The sequence below is a fragment of the Saccostrea echinata genome, unplaced genomic scaffold, assembly GCF_033153115.1.
Source record: "Saccostrea echinata isolate AGI-Se365-2 ecotype Australia unplaced genomic scaffold, CSIRO_AGI_Sech_v1 ptg000056l, whole genome shotgun sequence".
NCBI classification, from domain to species: domain Eukaryota; kingdom Metazoa; phylum Mollusca; class Bivalvia; order Ostreida; family Ostreidae; genus Saccostrea; species Saccostrea echinata.
This window is the reverse complement of record NW_026889805.1, coordinates 9,173,093-9,189,717: the sequence shown is the minus strand read 5'-3', so window position 1 is coordinate 9,189,717 and position 16,625 is coordinate 9,173,093. Positions and strand designations below refer to the sequence as shown.

Sequence of the window (16,625 nt, the reverse complement as noted above, 5' to 3'; positions counted from 1 at the left end):
AACATTTTTTCCTGAAAAAGTGAAAAGAAATTTAAAAGAAGAGGAAATTATTTTTAACAATGGACATTTCGTGTTTTCTTAGTCACTTCATGGGTCCCTATATTGATTACTATTAACTTTTAAGGTTGACACTTTAAAAAAAATTGCCTGGTGACTAAAAATTTGCATTGGTGACTAAATTTTTTGATGAGGTGCCTGCTGGCACCTAAATTTTAGAGGCTACTTAGAGGCCTGCTTCTTTATTATGCTGATTATTTGATTTAGTCATTTGAATAATATCCTTTTGAAGATTTGTCATCTCCAATGGAAGATGAAGTTGGTTGTTCTGATTTTGGGAATCTGCCATTTGGAGCATGCGAAGATCCAGTAAGGTAAGCTTTATTATTTTCATTAAAAAGAACATGTATGAAGTAAAAATTACAATCCTGATACATTTTCTATATTCCTTGAACATGTATATACATTTGTATGTAAATAATATTTTAGTGAGATGCAGCTTGCATGCACTTGGCCAAGCTTGTCAGAGGACATGATTGTTGAAAACCAGAGTTACAGGTACATACTGTAAATCACTTTTTATTTGCTAGAACTTTATTTTCGCATAGCAACGCAAGTCTGTCTACTAGCGAAAATTTTTTTCTTACATATACAGTTGAACTTTGGTATCTCGAACACTGATATCTCCAGTACCCCAGATATGTCGAAGTGATTTGGAGATCCCAACCACTTATTCTTTTATGTATTTTACCATCATTATCTTGAATCTTCGGATATCTCAAAAGTTTTTTCTCGGTCCCATCAAGTTTGAGATAATGAGGTTTGACTGTATTTGTATTGTAAAGGATTATAAACAACAGAATCACAGTTTGGGGAAATTTTGTCTCGCTTATAAATACCAAATAGCTATCCCGCGAAAATAAGGTATCGCGAAAATATCGTGAACTGCAGTATTTCCTTTTATTACTGCTATTAGATTCTAACTACAGTATTTAATTTTTAAGCTACAAATCTAGAGTACATTCTTTTCATAAGCATTTTACACAGTATGTTCCTCAGTAACAACAATGAACAGTGAAACAAATCATTATTTTTCGATAAATCTATTCATGATTGATTGTTTATTTTTTAAGCCGAGTCTGCAGTATTTCGGCTGTAAAAATTCTAAGTGCATATCTAAAACTGTCTTCAACAAACTGTTTCTAATATGTGAGACTTGTGCTAATTGCAGTATTGTTGCTCTTGTGTAAAGCTTGTGAGTTTCTATTTATTTTAGTGACCTTGACCCAATGCAGGCACCACAATGGGCAGTACGCATTATCATGACAGAGGACCCAAATTGTCTTCTTGGTGAGATAATTGTCCATAAGTGAATGACCCTCTGAACAACTAAGCTATATACCAGAAAAAGAATAGCTCCTTTTTGGGGGGGGGGGGGGGGCTAAATTAATTAATTTTTGGAGTAAATTTAGGTGGGGGTCAAATTAACTGCATTTTAGTGGAATTTTACTGTCTTTGAGAGATTGATGGGGTTAATTGCTGCCATTTGATGGGTATTTTAATTAACTTCTGAGTAAGCTGACTAACTTCTTGATAAATGAACACTTTTCTGGATTAGTGAACTGACCACTGTATAATCAAAATTATTCTATCAGAAAAAAATTCTTTTTCATGAAATACCTTTCTCATATTCAACACTATGACTGAACTTTTAATTTAAATCATCATAAAATCATGGTTGTAATTGAAAACATTTTTATTGATCTTTATCAATATTTTAAAACAAGCTCCAATATGCATATTAAGTGTGCCAGTATCTTATGTAAAATAAGATACTTTAATTGTAAGGATGATACTATGTTTTAGGTAAATACCTGGGTGATTTTCTGAAAATTGCACACAGAAAAGATACAGTTGAGGATTTGCTGTGGAATGTATTGTCTAAAGAAGAAGATGGTGAGATTTCTATAGCATTCACCATTAGGATAAAGTATTTAGTGGAACCTTATTGATCTGTACACTTATGTTCCCAAACAGATTACTGAAGTGCTGGGATTACTGAAACGGACATTTTATAATTAGTAGTGAAACCTGTCTTATCCGGCATGCACTGGGAGACAGCTTTTGTTTCGGAATAGACAGGGTGTCAGATGGCACGCTGTTAAGAGAAAACAGTAAAATGGGAATTCAGATAAGGGTCAGAATTCAAAGTGAAACAAATTGCACAGGTGTTGGATTAGACAGTTTTCACTGTATAAATATTATTTCTATTTCCCCAAAAATTCCATCTGGAAAGTGAAGCATGTGGATTATTGCATCGGGAATAAGGAGACTTCACTGTATCTTTATGTGGAAAATGTCTTCAAGATTCAGTGTAGTCAAATATTTAATTTTCAATTACAGTTGGACTTCGGTACTGTAGATTCCTTATTTTTCGCAAGTACTTAATTATTATTGCAAAATGGCACTTTAAGGTAAAATCCCAAGAACAATAATTTGCGAGTGGACAGTTGATCAAGGGATTTTGTGTGGGTTTTAGCACCATAAAATAAAAGTGAGTAATTTTATTTCTCGAGTGGTGTTTCTTGAGAAATTAAGCGATAATTAATTCCCCTCGTATATGTAAGAATCTGCAGTATCTGGAACACCAACATCTCAAATACCATGGATATGTCAAAGTGATATGAACTCCCAATCACTTATTTTTTAAGTATTTTACCCTTGATATATTGAAGCCTCGGAAATCTTGATGGTTTTTTTCAGTCCCATTAAGTTCAAGATAATGAGGTTTGACTACTTTCAAATCAGTTAATGCCTAAAGTTTACATATCTTTAACACTATTATTTTTGTAGACCAAACAGGTGATATTAGCCAGGCTTTACAGAAACTGACAGAACCAAAGGTGTCTAAAATATATGGTATTCCTTCCTTCAGTAATGTTGTTCATACTGCGAGCAGTAAACTAGCCATTAAGCCTGGACAGGCACCAATTGATGGAGACACCCTCACTGAACTGTTATATGTGAGTACTTACAGTAACCTAATTCATGGACTATAAAACTCATTAAATATCACAATAAATCCAGTTTTTCAAGGATATGTACAAATGTAAAAGTTGTTGTGCTTATCAAATTTTAGTTTTCTGAGTTTTATTTGCTATGTGAATATTTACAGTTTCTGTTTCCTGATGCAAAACCAAAATTAGAGAAAGATGATAAGGCTGAGAGTGAAAGTGAAAAACCGAGCAATAAATACTCCCACATCACAGAGGTGAGAAAAAATGTCTTATACCTTGTAATAAATATCTCTTTGTCTCTGAGAGTCTGGTTTATTTTTCCTGTCTCATCAATCACATCTTTCTTTACCAGGATTTGTCTAAGCAGTTGAAGTCTGCCCCTGAGGAAAGTCTTCTCCATAAATTAGTTGTTGCTTTGGTGATGGTAAACATGCATCATGGAGGAATTCGTGGTGTGGCCCAGTTATGGCAAGAGTTTGTCCTTGAGATGAGGTTCCGATGGGAGAACAAGTATTTAATTGATGGGTTAGTGTGTTAACTCAACCAATGGTGTTACTTGTAGATCTGCAGCTGATATTAAATGTTGTGTCAGTATGTCTTTACTTTATATTGCAGAGTTGACCCAGGGTCTCCAAACTTAGGAACATGTCTACTCTACCAAAAGTTACAGGTAAGTCATTTGTCTACTTACCATGAGGATATCAATGGAGCTGTATCTCGTAGAGGACATACATGTAAGGCACTTTCTCATCCTCAGATCATATTATTAATATGATGAGGAGTAACCCTTGGCTTATTCTTTCATGGCCATAAAGTTTTTACTTACCTACTTGTATCTCCTTGCTCTTTGGTTGTTAGGAATTGCATTTGAATATCCTGAAGAAGTCATTAAAACTCTCTAATTATTTATTCATTACAATGAGAAAACATACATAAAATGGGCTGAATGTGAAGAAAAAAGAAATGCAGCATAACTGTGTGTTCCCACAAAGGCTTCATTTAGTGTTTTGGAGACCCTTTTTATTTTCAGATGTTGAATTGTTGTATAGAAAGAAAAATCAAGCGAGAACAGTTGTACAAGGGCTACACAGGACAGACGCTGGATGATCAAAAGGACTCAGTAGGTTCTGATGATGGAATGGAATCTAGTCATTTATCTACCTCAGATTCTGAAATCTGTGCTACATCAGAATCGGATCAAAGCAAACAAAGTGGACGTCGGTCATCTGGGGAGAAGCTAAAACAAGAGTGTAGCAAGGATAAAGAGGATGTTCCTGCCAAAAAGCCACATCTGGACAGTTCTAGTGAGGAGGAGTTCTTTGAATGTGAGAATGAAGAGGAAGAGGAGGAGGAGGAGGAGGACAGCTCAGAGATGGAAGTGGAAACCTTAAAAGCAAATGTATAAAAAACTGTTATTGCATGTTCTTATAATGCTTCTGACAACGTAACATTTTTAGATAATATACATACATAAAACATTTTCACAGACTTTTATTTGATGGTACTTGTAGAGCTTTTCTAGTAAATACAGCTTGATTTTTTTTGGTTTATATTATAGGAAACTTCTATACCAGTGGAAGAGGTGGTTTCCATGGAAACATCTGTGACAAGCTCCTCCTCCTATGTAGATTCTGTCACACACAAACCCGAGGGACGGCTGGCCAAGTCTAGTGATCTCAGACTTCTAAATATAGACGAACCCCTGTACATTCCTATCACACAGGATCCCTCCCCCATGACTGAAGACATGCTGGAAGAACATGCTGAGGTCCTAGCCAGGTACACAATACAGAAAACACATAGAATGTACAGCCTTATCAAAACAAATCCTTCCAAATTACAGATTCTATATCAAAAGCTACATGAATTGAATGAAAACAATACATATGACTTTTATCAATGTTTTTTCTGCAAGTGCATATTATCAGAGAGGACCTATGATTTCCTTTTATACATAGATATATCAATCTTTGTGTTATTTAGGCTAGGTACTTCATCTGAGGGAGCCCAGCTAAGAGCAAGGATGCAGAGTGCCTGTCTTGTATCGGACATGGAGTCATTCAAAGCAGCCAATCCGGGCTGCACCATAGAGGACTTTGTCAGATGGTATTCACCAAGGGACTGGATAGAAGATGAGGTGTCAACAACAGAAAATCCCAAAGGTGAGAAATTCATGTGAAAAAGTACCGGTAAGGCATAAAATAAAAATTCTGGAGCTCTTACTGTTAAAAAAAATTAAATGTTGACATGGAAAAATACAGTCTCAAATTACTGAAAATATTAGAACTGTACACTGCATATAAAACCTACACATCCAGTATATATTTGTTGTATTAGGTCATCTGAGTACGAGGATGCAGATTCCTGGAAACATCTGGAGTGAAGCTTGGCAGAGTGCCAAACCCGTCCCAGCCAGGAGACAGAAGAGACTGTTTGATGACACGAAGGAGGCTGAAAAGGTCAGTAAGTCAGTCTATATATGTATATTTATCATATACTTAGTAGTAAATACACCGATTCTGCACTGTGCAATACGGGTGACGTCATAATACCCCATATCAAGGACCGGTGTAGCATAATATTTTGATACCGCGATATATTGAACCCGGGTTCAATATATCGCATAATATTTTGAACCCGGGTTCATATTTTCGCTGCGATATAATGAACCCCCTTATAAAATATTGAACCCAGTGGGTTCAAGATATTATGACCATAATATATTGAGTCCCCTACCCTTTTATTTTAAGAGGGAGGGAGGTTCAAGATATTATGACCATAAAATATTGAGTCCCCCTACCCTTTTAATTTAAGAGGGAGGGGGGTTCAAGATATTATGACCATAAAATATTGAGTCCCCTACCGTTTTAATTTAAGAGGGAGGGGGGTTCAAGATATTATGGCCATAAAATATTGAGTCCCCCTACCCTTTTAATTGAAGAGGGAGGGGGTTCAAGATATTATGGCCATAAAATATTGAGTCCCCTACCGTATTAATTTTAGAGGGAGGGGGGTTCAAGATATTATGGCCATAAAATATCGAGTTCCCCTACCCTTTTAATTGAAGAGGGAGGGGGTTCAAGATATTATGACCATAAAATATTGAGTCCCCTACCGTTTTAATTTAAGAGGGAGGGGGGTTCAAGATATTATGGCCATAAAATATCGAGTCCTCCTACCCTTTTAATTGAAGAGGGAGGGGGTTCAACATATTATGACCATAAAATATCAAGTCCCCCTACCATTTTGATTTAAGTTGGAGGGGGTTCAAGATATTATGACCATAAAATATTGAGTCCCCTACCCTTTTATTTTAAGAGGGAGGGGGGTTCAAGATAGTATGGCCATAAAATATTGAGTCCCATTCCCTTTTAATTTAAGAGGGAGGGGGGTTCAAGATATTATGACCATAAAATATTGAGTCCCTTACCCTTTTATTTTAAGAGGGAGGGGGTTCAAGATATTATGACCATAAAATATCGAGTCCCCCTACCCTTTTAATTTAGGAGGGGGGTTCAAGATATTATATTACACCCCTCAAACTGGACTACTCAATTTGTACACTCTCTAAACACTTGTATAGTGATAATACAGAAACCATCAAGGGGAAACAATAGACAGTGGGTATTGTTGACCTCCAATGACACCTCCTTGTGTACACACAATACACAGGTGCTATATCCCTGTTACCTCCTCAAGGGAGAGATACTACATTGCTCCTTGAATTTTCTTTTTTCAAATTGTAAATTATACAAAAAAAAAATTAAATCAAAGAAAGTAAATAAATACCTTATGGGATGGAATAAAAGACAAAGAAATAAATATCTCATAACTGTTTTTCCATCAGACATATCAAGTTATTTTAGTTATTTGAGGTTTGATGGTAAAAGACAATTATTTTTAAATTCCTGGTGACAATTTCAGACTTCAGTATTTTGGTTATATTATTTTACTCTCACTTCTTTAGGTATTGCACATTATTAAAAAAAAAAATTAATATAGAGATACCCAACCCTTGAGATCTAACAAATAAATCAAAGTGAGTGTGTGGGAGACGGGTGTTAAATACTTTCACTTCCTTTTCCATAGTAGTATTTAAATGGAGGTTCAATACTTCACAGTCACAATATTTTCAACCCCTTATAAAATGTTGTGGGTGTTGGAACATTTCACTACCATAATATCTTGAACCCCCTCTTACCATTCAAAAATTATTTTAGGTCAATAATTTTTAAACACCCTCCTATACACATATATGTCTAATAGGGGGTACAACATTTTACATCCATAAATCCTAGCTTAAACCTCCACCCCAACCTACCAAAAAAAAAAAAATTAAAATTAGGAGGTACGTACAACACTTCAACGCCATAATCTCAGAAACCCCTATGCTTGAAACAGAGAATGTAATGGGGTTCAAAATATTATGGCCATAATGCTATAATATAATGAACCCGGGGTTCAAAATATTATGACCACAAGGCCATAATATATTGAACCCGGGGTTCAAAATATTATGGCCCTAAGGCTATAATATATTGAACCCCGGGTTCAAAATATTATGACCATAATATTTTGAACCCCGGGATCAATATTTTATAGGGGGGTTCAATATTTCGCAGCGATATTTTGAACCCGGGTTCAAAATATCCCGGGGTTCAATATATTATATGACACCGGTCCAAAAATCCATATCATGTATCTGACCGGCGGGCAAAAATTCATATCAAACCGGAAGTAAGGTTTGTTTCATATTAATAAACTTGATTTTATTTAAATATATATGTAAAATAATTCTTTACTAACATCTGTAAACTTAATTTGTTTTCAGAGACCTAAAATTTGCTTTATTAGATTTTAAAGAAAAAGGTCATAAACATGCACGAAACATTCTTCAATGATTTTATGTGAACTCGCATATTAAGTATTTTAAATATATGATAAATAGAATACTACATACTGAAATCCATATCATATGGCTGATATGACATATGATATGGATTTTTAGGTCACCTGAGTCACTCAGGTGACCTATTGCTATCCGTTTTTGTCCGTTGTCGTGCGTCGTCTGTCGTGCGTTAACATTTAAACATTTTCAGCTTCTTCTCTGAAACCGCTCAACCAATTTCAACCAATTTTGGCATATAGCATCTGTGGGTGAAGGGGGACAAAAATTGTGAATTTCATGGTCCCTGCCCCCCTGGGTCCTGAGGGGTGGGGCTAAAACCACCAAAATTAATGCAATCTTTAAAAATCTTCTTCTTTACTCCTGGACATCAAGCAGTCAAACTGTTGACATGATTGTAATAAGCATTGAGCCCTCTACCTAAATTGTGAAATTCATGGCCCCGGGGTCAGGGGTTCTGGTGCTAGGGCGGGGCTATATAGATCATATAGTGAAAGTGCATTATTTCTTTGAAAATCTTCTTCTCTACTCCTGGGTATTATTGAAACAAATTGAATACATAGTTATGATAAGCAAGGGTGACTCTACCAAAATTGTGAAATTCATGGCCCCTGGATCAGGGGTTCTGGTGTTAGGGCGGGGCTCTATTTATTATATAGTGAAAATGCATTAATGCTTTAAAAATCTTCTTCTCTGCTCCTTGGTATTATTTAAACAAATTAAGTACATTGTTATGATAAGCAAGGATGCCTCTTCCAAAATTGTGAAATTCATGGCCCCAGGGACAGGGGTTCTGGTGCTAGGGTGGGGCCATATAGATCCTATAGTGAAGGTGAATTATTTCTTTAAAACTCTTCTTCTCTGCCCCTGGGTATTATTTAAACAAACTAAGTACATTGTTATGATATGCAAGGATGCCTCTTCCAAACTTGTGAATTTCATGGCCCCAGGGTCAAGGGTTCTGGTGAAAAAGGGGGGGGGGGGGCTCTATTGATTATGTAGTGAAAAAGCAAATTTTTTCTGAAAACATTCTTTTCTGCTTCTGGTTAAAAAGCAAAGAAGCTAGTGTATAGTTATGATGAGCAAGAGTGCTTCTTCCAGAGTAGTGAATTGCATGACCCCTGGGTCAGATGTGCTGGTGCAAGGGTGGGGCTCTTGATAATATAGTGAAAATGCATTATTTCTATTAAATAATCCTGTCTGCTCCTCAGTGTTAAGCAGATAAACAAAGTGATTACTTATGATGTACAAACTTCTGGTCCCAGGGTGAGAGGCTCTGTCGCTCTGATGTTTCTCGATGGAAGGGGGGGGGGGGTTCTATTGATAATATAGTGAATCTGTAGTAAAAATGCATTATTTCTTTAAAAATCTTCTCTGCACCTGGGCATATCAGAGGCAAAAAGAGTAAAAGTTTTAATAAGGAAGGGTATTTTTACCAGATATTTGAAAATCTGGACCATTTAGTCAAGTGTTCTGGTCCTAGCTAGGGCACTATTAATTTGTAATCTACTGAGAGGAGTTATTCCCCTTTGCCATTTACTTTTGATAATTAATCACTGTAAATAATGTACTTGAAAGGTTAATAGAATAAGAGAATTATGCAAGAATTTTTATTGTATAATACAAAAAGTACTTTCATAGTTTTAATGATCAGGTATACTTGTAAGTAATAGATAAATAAAAATGAGACAAAAATAACTTGTCTTATTAAATGTTCATCAAAGATCAAGAGAGGCCAATGTAAGAGATTTCAACAAGGAATTAAGATGGTACAGAAGCAGTGATATTTTGTTAATTTACTGTATGGTGAAAGTGTAAATGAGGAACAGATTAGAACCTAATTTATGAACTGTGAATGAATGCTAGACTAATTCTTTTTTTTTGATCCTGATCACTCTATTTTTCTTGCTTTTGGGCAACAAAGCTTCACCTTTCAGTTCATTTTATACTCTATGGATCCTCTAAATTGTTGTATTATACTCAGGTGAACGTTAAGGCCCTTGGGCCTCTTGTAGTATGTAATATTCTCTATCTATACAACACAAAGGAGGCTGAAAAAGTTATTAAGTCAGTCTGTATAGGTAAATGTATATCTATACAACACAAAGGAGGCTGAAAGTCTGTATATGTATACCTATACAACAAAAAGGAGGCTGAAAAGGTGATTAAGTCAGTCTGTATATGTATACCTATACAACACAAAGGAGGTTGAAAAGGTCAGTAAGTCAGTCTGTATAGGTATATCTATACAACACAAAGGAGGCTGAAAGTCTGTATATGTATACCTATACAACACAAAGGAGGTTGAAAAGGTCAGTAAGTCAGTCTGTATAGGTATATCTATACAACACAAAGGAGGCTGAAAGTCTGTATATGTATACCTATACAACAAAAAGGAGGCTGAAAAGGTGATTAAGTAGGTCTGTATATGTATACCTATACAACACAAAGGAGGTTGAAAAGGTCAGTAAGTCAGTCTGTATATGTATATCTATACAACACATTGGAGGCTGAAAGTCTGTATATGTATATCTATACAACACAAAGGAGGCTGAAAGTCTGTATATGTATATCTATACAACAAAAAGGAGGCTGAAAAGGTCAGTAAGTCAGTCTGTATACTGGTCAGTAAGTCAGTCTGTATATGTATATCTATACAACACAAAGGAGGCTGAAAAGGTGATTAAGTCAGTCTGTATAATTTTATGTATTTGTTTACAACACAAAGGAGGCTGAAAGGTCTGTAAGTCAATCTGTATATTTATGTCTATACAACACAAAGGAGGCTGAAAAGGTCCGTTAGTCAGTCTGTATATCTATACAACACAAAGGAGGCTGAAAAAGTGAATAAGTCAGTCTGTATAGTATGTATATCTGTAAAACACAAAGGAGGCTGAAAAGGTGATTAAGTCAGTCTGTGTATGTATATCTATTTTTAGCAAATTTGCGCGTGCATTGCATTCGCAAAAATATTTTTCTTTAAAATAAATCAACAACAAAAAACGTAAACAAAAATTTTGCTGACAGTCTAATTTTGACCCGGTGAACAGGAAGGTGTTCATAAGCAGTGGTCAAAACTGTTTGTGCTACAAGGTAATTACCCATGATAAAGCGTGCGTAGAGAATATACATAAGTGATTTAATAAAATGTTACAAAACTTAAAAAAGTTTAGATGTTTTATCTCTTCTAGTATTTTTATCTGATTATTGAGCGTTGGCATCGTGTAATATAGTATGTACACGCGTAATTTTTTTGTATGTACCGTACATGCATTAATATTGTTTGTACATGCGTCACTTTTAAATTGTTATGAAAGTGTTGAGCCCTTTTTAATTTTAGCGCCAATGACAATTCGCAAAATTTTGAAACGTAAAAATTAATCAACAGCTTTTTGACCCAGATTCGCAAAAATAAATCGACATAAAAATTTCCAGATTTACGGTAATCATTGGCTTACGTATCTAGGTTTTCTGAATTCATGTTCCCCATTATCATCAGATGAATTGTTTAATTCCTTGCATCAACTTGATTGTGTTATTCTATACATGTATTATCAAAATTTGATACAGTTATGATGCCCTGTTTGATCAATGTAAAGTAGTTAATCATGAGCTTCACAATTCTTTAGGTACTACATTTTCTGTCTGCCTTGAAGCCAGCAGATGTTGTGGTCCACTTATTACCAGTACTGGTACATTCATCAGTTCTCAAGGTTATTGACAATGGTAAGTGAAATCTAAAAAAAAAAAATAACAAACATGCACACAGACATACACAGTCAACCATTTATATAAAACTCAACAATGTTACAGTTACAAAGTTTATTATTTACAAAAACACATATTGGATCATGGGGACTGACAACTGACTTACAGTGCGTTAATTTAACTGATCTATCTCCAGGGCATTGGAGATAGGCAAAGTATACATGGTAACACATAAGAAGCAAACAACGTAATAAGAGATGCACAACTGATAAAATATATACATGTAGAACCATGTACATAATTCTGTACTTTTTTACATGTACTTACATTACAGGTATTTATACTTCTTTGCTTTTCCTACTATCAATGTTAAATTTTATGTAATATTTAATGCAAAGCAGTAGCTAAGGTGACCATCTTTGATTGGATACTTAACAAAATATTTCCACTAGGTGTAGCTATGGATTCACTTGCTTATGGTTTAATTAAGATAGTAACCCTCCGTGGTGTACAATGCCTTCTATCTTAAATTGTTGAAAACCCACATATTCTTGTGTTTTGCTGCTGTATCACTTTAAATTTACTTTTGAACGTGACTTCAATGGTTGATGGGGGAAAAGAAAGTGTGATATTAAGGATTCTACCTTCTTGGAATATTAGTGATGGTAGATACATGTATAGGATACTGTAAAGGATACTGTAAACATATTACATTTAGCTGTGTAGTCTTTTTGGCACCTTTCGCGGAAAACAACTTCCGCTAATTCAAGTACAAATGTCTTGCACATGTAGATTTAAATAAGAACATAAGGAAATGGGCTAAATCAAATCTTCGCTAACTTGTTCAAAAATCAATTTCCGCCAAATATTGTACCCGCTGAATATAATACATTTACAGTATCCTGGACCATTTAACAACTGGAAATATACTTCATAACTTTGGCAGAGAACTCAAAACTTATTGTCATCATAAATACAAATGTCTCTTTGGTGTCCAGAATAATGGGGGAAAAGTTTTAGAAAACTGAATTAAATTGGTTATGCATCTTCTTCTTGATGCACAGTTACAATTAACTAGGAGCACTTTACCAAAGTATAGGGACTGCATGGAGTGCATGCTCCATGAGAGTTGGGCTCATTGATAATGTATTGAAAATACATTATTTTTTACTCCTTACCAGTTACATAAAATTCCTGTCCCTTTGGTCCAAGGTTCAGACCCTAGGATGGGGCTAAGCTGATGATATGTTCATAAATTCTTACAACTTGGGTTACTGTCTAGACCTTTGTGTCTCTTGTCTGTGTTTGATAGACTACTTGAATTGCTATGAGAAATCAAAAACAAAAATCAATTTTACATTTGTAGAGGACTCAGATATCCCAAAACTGAAAGATATGATAGAACACTTGGTGTCAAAGGCTGCAATGGTTACCAGGACTCCTCACCAAGATGTCCGGAGATATGAGGTATTTTGTTCACAAAAATATATTTGATGATCAGAATTTCTGTCTTACATTTTTACACAATTTAGGTTTACTTTTAAATTTTTTATCAGTATCAGTACTTACAATAAATTTAATTTATCAGGAATTATTCAAGCTGCTAAACCTCACAGAAACTTTAATAGCTCGAGCGACATCCCTGAAGACAAAATTTCCAGCCTCTTTGATTGAGAATTCAAGTGGAAAAGATGAAGTGGAGAAATTCATCAGTGACCTCCTTCACCATACAGAAGTCCCTATCAATGGGGGACCTTCAGGACCAGTGGGGGACATGATACACAAACTATTTGTGGCTGCTCAGAAGGTAAGATAAAAATACCAAACTCAAAGATGAGTGGTAGTGTAGAGTAAATAGTGTTTATATTGAAATGGTTAGCTTGAGGAAGCCTGCTAGAGTAATTCAGCATACTTTGTTCACTTGTACAGATTTTGCCTGGCAGGGGATTAAAGAAATAGATATTCTCCATAGATGTTAGATAGATTCTAAATAAGCACTGTGAGACTTTGTCCTTGAAGAATTTTTGAAGCTCGTATCATGAAGTCTTTGGGTTACAAAATATAGTACAAAATATCCTATAGTTAAGTTATATGGCTATATTAAAAATAAGTACACCGTTAAAAAATCTTTTTTTTTAACATCTAACTAGCAATTTGCATGCTTGATTTTAGTTAACTAAGTCTCTTTGTTTGGGTCAAGTAAAAAAAGAAAAGAAATTGTTATCTCTTTATGAAATCTTCCTGTGCTGAAAATCTAACTAGGCCATCATCATAATTTACTCTCTTCAGGACTTGCACATGGTGATAGAAGATGAGGACAGCTCCAGAGATATGGGACTTAACACTGTGCCAGACTTCCCCAGGCCCTCTGCTCGGGAATATATACTGAGGACAGCTGCGCCTAGACCAGCACCTTATTCTAAATCTCTTCCACATAAAATGACTTGTTCTATTATTGAAGGACATGAATTCAGACTAGCAGGAGCATTTGCTACTGATACAATATTTCAGTGATGATACACTAGCTATTTATGTGAATAACTTTATTTATAAACCTTAGTGTATGCAATATATATGATATCATTACATAGTTGTAGAGTAGGTTTAGGGAATAAGCTTCCTTTATTTATGAGAAGTGCTGGCCATAAGAATGCACTATAATACATGTACTTGTTATTGTGAATGCAAAAAGCTTGTTTTGAACTTTATCAACAAGGAGCATCATAATTGATTATCTTAATTTTCAATCTCTCCCCCATTTAAAGTTTCATTTTACATAAAATCAACATCTCTGAAGATGACTTTTCACACTAGGCATTTTAGGGTTGATCCATTGAGAAAGCCACCATCAAGAGAAAAGTACTCTTAATTAACTTGTTTCTTATATCGGTAATATAAATATACATGTACATCAGTTACTGATATGAATTGTTGAAGTTATAAATGTTGTACTTATCTACACAATAAATGTAGATAATATTGTTAAAGTGTTTGTCCAGTGTTTTCAGGTGGAAAACGGTTAATTAATTGATTTGCTTCAAGAAAAACAATTTGATATACATGTACAGTGTCACTGTGGTAACAAAACAATTTGATATACATGTACAGTGTCACTGTGGTAACAAATCAATTTCATACACATGTACAGTGTCACTATGATTATCCAGATGCTTCTCACTGTAGACATTTTTCAGGAAGTCATTTTTCCATGATTTGTCTTCACAATCCGTAAATTCCAGTCCACATACAGACTACAGGCATCCAGGCACTCAGCCAATTTTATTAGCTCTTCTGAGTCAAAGGCTCAATGAGCTAATGCTCTGGCCATTTGTGCGGTGTGTGTAAACTTTTCAGAATATGGGCCATAACTCAAGAACCCCTTCGCCAATTATTGTCAAATTTGTCACAGGGTATCCTTGGCCTAAGGCTCTTGTTTATACTAAAACTAGGCTTGTGACCCTTAAGCAAGGGGAGATAATTAGGAAAATAGAAACGAAAGTACTGGTTGCTAAAAAATCTTTTTCTCAAGAACCACTGGGAAGATTATCACCAAACTTACATACAAGGATGAGGATATGTAGTCAATTAAATATTGTTCAAGGCATCACCCTGGGGCAAAGAGCGTGGTCTCAAGGTCACTTCAAAGTTGAACAAAAATTGCATTTTATCAAAATGTTGATATTTTGCTTACTATAAGGACTAGGATCATCAAATCTTGTCATTTGATGCATCTAAAGACCTCATATCGTTGACTCAAAAGTAGGTCATGATGACCTACTTTTTAAATTTGCAGCCATTCTTTTTCAAAATGATTTAGAGGCATATTTTGAACAGTTTAAGGCCTATGGTCATCAAACTTTGTCAGTTGATGTATCTTGGGTCCTCGGAGTACGTCAACTAAAAAGTAGGTCATCTTAACCTACTTTTTAGCTCACCTGAGCCGAAGGCTGTCGTCGTTGGCGTTGTAGTTGTAAACTTTTCACATTTTCATCTTCTTCTCTAGAACTACTGGGCCAATTTCAACCAAACTTGGCACAGAGTATTCTTGGATCAAGGGGATTCAAGTTTGTTCAAATGAAGGGCCACACCCTCCTCCAAGGGGAGATAATTACGAAATTGCGAAAAATTAATGGCATCATTTAAAAATCTTCTTCTCAAGAACCAATGGGCCAGGAAAGATGAAACTCATGTGGAATCATTGTCAGGTACTGTGGAATCAAGTCTGTTCAAATCATAACCCCCGGGTGTAGGGTGGGGCCACAATGGACGATCAAAGTATAACACAGGAATACAATATATAGGAAAAATCTTAATAATTTTTCTTCTCAAGAACAGCAAAGCCATGATTGGTCATATTTATGTGAAAGCAATTCTGCAGGAGGTGTAGAATCAAGTTTATTCAAATCATGACCCCGGGGGGTAGGGTGGGTCCACAATGGACGATCAAAGTTTAACATAGGAGTATATAGGAAAAATCTTGATAATTCTTCTTCTCAAGAACTGCAACGCCATGATTGGTCATATTTATGTGAAAGCATCCTCAGGTGGTGTAGAATCAAGTTTGTTCAAATCATGACCCCCCGGTGATAGGGTGGGGCTACAATGGACAATCAAAGTTTTACTGTACATAGGAATACATAGGAAAAAGCTTTTCAATACTAAACTGATTTTTGCTTTTTCCTAGTCACAGTGCTCAGGTGAGTGATGTGGCCCCTGGGCCTCCTGTTGAATTTTATGGCTGATATTTTTCAAAACAATTAAGGTCATTAATTCGAATACTGAGAGGTTTAGAATCATTAAATCTAGTAAGATGATGCATTTTGGGGCCATAAAACATATTGAAAAGAAGGTCACAATGACCTACTTTTTGAACTTTGCAGGCATTTGATTTCAAAGCGTTTCAGAGGCATAATTTGGACATTTTAAGACCTATGATCATAAATCTTTGTCACTTGATGCATCTTGGGTCTTCAAAAAACATCAACTGAAAAGTAGGT

The 16,625-nt window shown here is 35.3% G+C and overlaps 1 protein-coding gene across 1 annotated transcript in view; it reads left to right on the top strand.

Annotated features, from left to right (window-relative positions):
• Positions 1–14,615, top strand: part of LOC133173840 (rab3 GTPase-activating protein catalytic subunit-like) — a 28,396-nt gene extending 13,781 nt beyond the window's left edge. Inside the window, exons 9-24 of the mRNA XM_061308913.1 lie at positions 290–371; positions 487–555; positions 1,274–1,347; positions 1,864–1,953; positions 2,851–3,020; positions 3,173–3,268; positions 3,367–3,539; positions 3,630–3,684; positions 4,045–4,413; positions 4,573–4,793; positions 4,998–5,176; positions 5,352–5,473; positions 11,550–11,646; positions 12,995–13,095; positions 13,217–13,435; positions 13,918–14,615. Coding sequence (XP_061164897.1) covers positions 290–371; positions 487–555; positions 1,274–1,347; positions 1,864–1,953; positions 2,851–3,020; positions 3,173–3,268; positions 3,367–3,539; positions 3,630–3,684; positions 4,045–4,413; positions 4,573–4,793; positions 4,998–5,176; positions 5,352–5,473; positions 11,550–11,646; positions 12,995–13,095; positions 13,217–13,435; positions 13,918–14,142 — 2,342 coding nt within the window. The 3' untranslated portion in view covers positions 14,143–14,615. The remainder of the gene's footprint in view (positions 1–289; positions 372–486; positions 556–1,273; positions 1,348–1,863; positions 1,954–2,850; positions 3,021–3,172; positions 3,269–3,366; positions 3,540–3,629; positions 3,685–4,044; positions 4,414–4,572; positions 4,794–4,997; positions 5,177–5,351; positions 5,474–11,549; positions 11,647–12,994; positions 13,096–13,216; positions 13,436–13,917) is intronic.
• Positions 14,616–16,625: the final 2,010 nt, after the last annotated feature.